The 5,281-nt window shown below is 43.8% G+C and overlaps 1 protein-coding gene across 1 annotated transcript in view; it reads right to left on the reverse strand.

The window, feature by feature from the left end:
• Positions 1–774: 774 nt before the first annotated feature.
• The window catches only part of LOC149429168 (tyrosinase-like), a 19,985-nt gene continuing 15,478 nt past the window's right edge, over positions 775–5,281 (reverse strand). The window contains exon 4 of the mRNA XM_089666663.1: positions 775–955. Within this exon, the coding sequence (XP_089522789.1) occupies positions 775–955 (181 nt within the window). The remainder of the gene's footprint in view (positions 956–5,281) is intronic.

The raw sequence follows: 5,281 nt of genomic DNA on the forward strand, positions 1-5,281 counted from the left end.
GAGGATTACATCCCTTGGTATTTAGAGCTGCTTTTTTGCAGATGGGGGGGTTTGGCCACCATTAGGGGCCACCCCAAGCGGTGCTCTTGATTTATTGCCTAGTGCCTTAGCTGAGGGTAGAATAGGCTTTCCTGAAGAGAGAGGTTTTCATAGATCGCCTAAAAGTGAGCAGAGTAGGCGATCGTCTGATAAATTGGGGTAGAGAGTTCCAGAGGATGGGGGAAGCTCTGGATCTTCTTTTTTTCAACCAGACTAACTATGTAAGATCCTACTCACACTCACAAAGGTTTCCAGGCTGAGGCACCAGCGGCCCCGCTTTGTACCTCCAAGAGTTGAGTAGCCTAGGACCCTCACAAGGTCCCATCGCTCATTCATCAGACATCCCCAAAGCAGAAGCCCTGATTCTCAAAAATATAAACCTTCAGTGATGCAGCACATCTAAAAATTGCCAGAACAATTATGTAGCAAACAGAACAGAGCTTCTGACCTCCATGCTTCTTTGAGGCCAATGACTGTTGTGGAAGTTATTGGATCACAATCAACAAAGTAACAATTTCAATGAGTGGGTAGTGGTAGGTTTCCTTTCATGATTTTAATTCTTCAGTTAGAGTGTGTTATGTTTTACAAAACGACATTGGATATTCATCGTGAAGGATTGTGAGATGTGAGATGATTGGACAGATTTTATATGAGAGCTTGTTGTGGTTCTGAATCGGTTTTCCCATCACACGAGGAGCAGATCCCAAGTCTCCTAAGACTGGCTTCAATGGCGGATTACATCCTCTGGTATTTCGAGTAGACGTATCCATATTTGTCGGAGGTGCGTAGGAGGTCTTTGTTCCTGTAACACGGGAAGTACGGAGTGCAGCACTCGTCAGGACCTTGGCCCGGTTGGTCATTTTCAGGGTACATGTCCGAAGTGGCATTGGGCCTGCAAATCCATTCCTCGAAGATCCTACAAATATTTTTATGAATATGTGAAAATATGCAAAATCCAGACAAAAAAAACGAGGGCTGTGCTGTTAGAAAAGTGGGCATTAGACAAATGTGATTCGGACACTTTTTTTTTTGTTCGGATGTATCCGAATCCCAAGAGTAATGAATTTCAATGAATCCAAAATAAATTATAAGGAAATGCATTATCCAAATTTGAGTACAACAGAATAGAAAAGAATAGAATGGCAAAAGAATAGAATTGAAATAAAGGAATATAATAGAATAGAAAATATAAGAATAGAATAAAACAGAATAGAAAATAATAGAATAGAATGGTACAGAATAGAAAATAAAAGAATAGCATAGGATAGAATAGAAAATAAAGGAATAGAATAGATAAGAATAGGTTAGCATAGAATAGAAAAAAAGGAATAGAAAATAATAGAGAAGAATGGAAAAGAATAGAATAGAAATAAAATTATAGAATAGAAAATAAAAGAATAGAATAGAAAATAAAATTATAGAATAGAAAATAAAGGAAAAGAATAGAATAAAATGGAATAAAATAGAAAAAAAGGAATAGATAAGAATAGAATAACATAGAATAGAAAATAACGGAATAGAATAGAAAATAATGGAATGGAATCGAAAAAAACAATAGAATATCCTGTCACAGAGTCTCGTCCCGTCACAAGTGCTACAAGAACTTGTTAGTTAGTGGGAACATGTTAAGTCAGACTGCTAGAGAATAATGACTTTATAGTACCTTCACAACTCAATTCTCCATCTACTACTAAGTTTGGAGATTCCATAGTGCCTTTGGTGGGATGGAACCTCCAACCCAATGTCTGGGTTTTGTGGAGGAACAGCAGGGTGTGTGCCCAGGTGTACACAGCCATTATAATGGAGGTTTCGGAATACCTCAGGTCTCTACCCAAGAGAGACAGGAGGTCTCCTACAGGAGTCAGAGAGGCTGCCACCTGCTGCCTCCATATCTCCAAACTAGGAAGCCCCATCCAGGACTACCACCTGGAGACCTGGAAACCTGGAGAAAGCTGCAAGATCCGTTTTCTCCATTTAAAATCTATGCTCCCTAGTCCTGCACTCAGTAAATGTGCAAACCCCGTGTCCTTTTGATGACCAATTTCACCGTGACAGAGTCTCGTCCTGTCACATAGTCTCGTCCTGTCACAAGTGCTACAGGAAATTGTTAGATACTGATTAGAGGAGACAGTCAGAGTGGGAACATGTTATATGTGACTGCTAGAGAATAATGACTTTATAGTACCTTCACAACTCATCCATCTACTACTACCTTTGGAGATTCCATAGTGCCTTGGGTGGGACGGAACCTCCAACCCACTATCTGGGTTTTGTGGAGGAACAGCAGGGTGTGTGCCCAGGTGTACACAGCCCTTATAATGGAGGTTTAGGAATACCTCAGGGCTCTACCCAAGAGAGACAGGGGGTCTCCTACAGGAGTCAGAGAGGCTGCCACCTGCCGCCTCCATTCTGCCCAAGGCACTATGGAATCTCCAAACTAGGGAGCCCCATCCAGGACTACCACCTAGAGACCTGGAAACCTGGAGAAAGCTGCAAGATCAGTTTTCTCAATTTAAAACCTATGCTACCTAATCCTGCACTCAGTAAACGTGCAAACCCGTGTCCTCTTGATGACCAATTTCACCGTGACAGAGTCTCGTCCTGTCACATAGTCTCGTCTTGTCACAAGTGCTACAGGAAATTGTTAGAGACTGATTAGAGGAGACAGTCGGAGAGTGGGAAAATGTTATATGTGACTGCTAGAGAATAATGACTTTATAGTACCTTCACAACTCATCCATCTACTACTACCTTTGGAGATTCCATAGTGCCTTGGGCGGGACGGAACCTCCAACCCAATGTCTGGGTTTTGTGGAGGAACAGCAAAATGTGTACCCAGCCCTTATAATGGAGGTTTAGGAATACCTCAGGGCTCTACCCAAGAGAGACAGGAGGTCTCCTACAGGAGTCAGAGAGGCTGCCACCTGCCGCCTCCATCCTGCCCAAGGCACTATGGAATCTCCAAACTAGGGAGCCCCATCCAGGACTACCACCTGGAGACCTGGAAACCTGGAGAAAGCTGCAAGGTCAGTTTTCTCCATCTAGAACCTATGCTGCTTAGTCCTGCACTCAGTAAATGTGCAAACCCCGTATCCTCTTGATGACCAATTTCACCGTGACAGTCTCGTCCTCTCACACACTACAAATACTGATTATTATACACCGTTTGGTGGTGTCATGGGTCCCAGTTGAAGGCCCATGTATCTAGTAAGTTTTCCACCTCTGAGGCAACAGACTTAGTGATAAAACTTGCTTGTCAACAAAACAATGGTGCAGCACAAACATGGGATCATTGCTGGAGATGGGAACCTCAGACATTGTCCCTCCGAGGGAGTTATGGACCAAGTTATGCATTCCAGTCTGCCGCGTCATCCCGTCTTTTGGATTCATAAAGCCTACAAAGATCACAGTACAGTATTACAGTCCTCTGGTTACATTTCCTTTCAAGCCCCCAAATCCTTCTCTTTTCCCTTATTGGGTCTTGGGTGCTACAATCTAACTTGAGTTTGGCAAATAAAAAATGAAAAAAACAAAACAAAAACATGCTGAGATACGATTAATATCTGCATCCAGAATGTGACATAAAGCCAGGGATTTTTCAGTAGGAACATGATAGTATGCAGTGCCACACCTCCAGCATTGCATGTATGTATTAGCAAGGGGTACTGGGGTATGCAGGGCTGGAGGGTCCTTAAATGCTAACTGATAGGGTATTCATTGTCCCTGTGGGATCTATTGTTGCTGTGGGGGCTATTGTTACCTGGTGGATCTACTCTTGGGGGGGGCATCTATTGCTGTAGTTGTTGCTGGCTGGTGATCTATTGTTGCTGGGGGGAATTACTGTTGAGGGAGTTTCACTGTTGCTGGATGTTGGAGGGTCTATCAATGCTGGTTGCTGGTGGATCTAGTGTTGCTGGGGGGAATATATATTGTTGCTTCAGGGTCTATCATTGCTGTGGGGGGTCTATTATTGTTTTGGGTCTATTGTTGCCGGGAGATCTATTGTTGCTGAGGGGTTTATCATTGTTGTGGGGGGCCTATTATTTCTATTGCTGGGGGGGGTCTATTGTTGCTGGATATGTCTGTTATTGCAGTTGCGGGATCTATTATTGTTTTGGGTCTTTTGTTGCTGGGGGATCTATTGTTGCTGAGGGGTCTTTTATTGTTGTAGGGGTCTATTATTGTTGTAGGGGTCTATTATTGCTATTGCTGGGGGAATGATCTATTGTTTCTGGAGGAATTACTGTTGAGGGAGTTTAACTGATGCTGGAGGGTCTATCAATACTGGTTGCTGGTGGATCTAGTGCTTCTGGGGGAATATATTGTTGCTGCAGGGTCTATCATTGTTGTGGGGGGTCTATTATTGCTATTGCTGGGGGGAGGTCTATTGTTGCTGGATGGGTCTGTCATTGCTGTGGGGGGTCTATTATTGTTTTAGGTCTATTGTTGCTGTGGGATCTATTGTTCCTGAGGGGTCTATCATTGTTGTGGGGGGGTCAATTATTGCTATTGCTGGGGGGGGGGTCTATTGTCGCTGGATGCTTCTGTCATTGCGGTTGGGGGGGGGGATCGATTATTGTTTTGGGTCTTTTGTTGCTGGGGGATCTGTTGTTGCTGAGGGGTCTATCATTGTTGTGGGGGTCTATTATTGCTATTGTTTGGGGGAGTGATCTATTGTTGCTGGGGGAATTACTGTTGAGGGAGTTTCAATGTTGCTGGATGTTGGAGGGTCTATCAATGCTGGTTGCTGGTGGATCTAGTGTGGCTGGGGGAATATATTGTTGCTTCAGGGTCTATCATTGTTGTGGGGGGTCTATTATTGCTATTGCTGGGGGGGGGGGTCTAATGTTGCTGGATGCATCTATCATTTTTCGTATTGGGACTTTTCGTATTATGAAAAATTCGTACACAGAAACGCGGTTTCCCATAGAAATGCATTGAAAACCAATTCATCCGTTCTGGAGGTGAGGAAAAAAAAGTAAAAAACTCTTTATAAATTGCACTTTAACTAGAATGACTGAATGACGGCTGCACTGCATCGGGCATCATATGACGTCCTCCCAGAACATGCTCTCCTGCGCGCCCCCGGCGATCTCCGTGATCGTTGTGTCCTACAGACACAGCTGATCACATGATGTGGTAAAAGGCCAATCACAGCGGCCTTTTACCATGTGATCAGCCGTGTCCAATGACACACTGATCACTGGGAAATGCAATGGCCGGTTCTCGGCTGCACTTTCCT

Source organism: Staurois parvus, unplaced genomic scaffold (assembly GCF_062004578.1).
Source record: "Staurois parvus isolate SC_StPar_1 unplaced genomic scaffold, SC_StPar_1.0 ptg002763l, whole genome shotgun sequence".
Classification (NCBI taxonomy): domain Eukaryota; kingdom Metazoa; phylum Chordata; class Amphibia; order Anura; family Ranidae; genus Staurois; species Staurois parvus.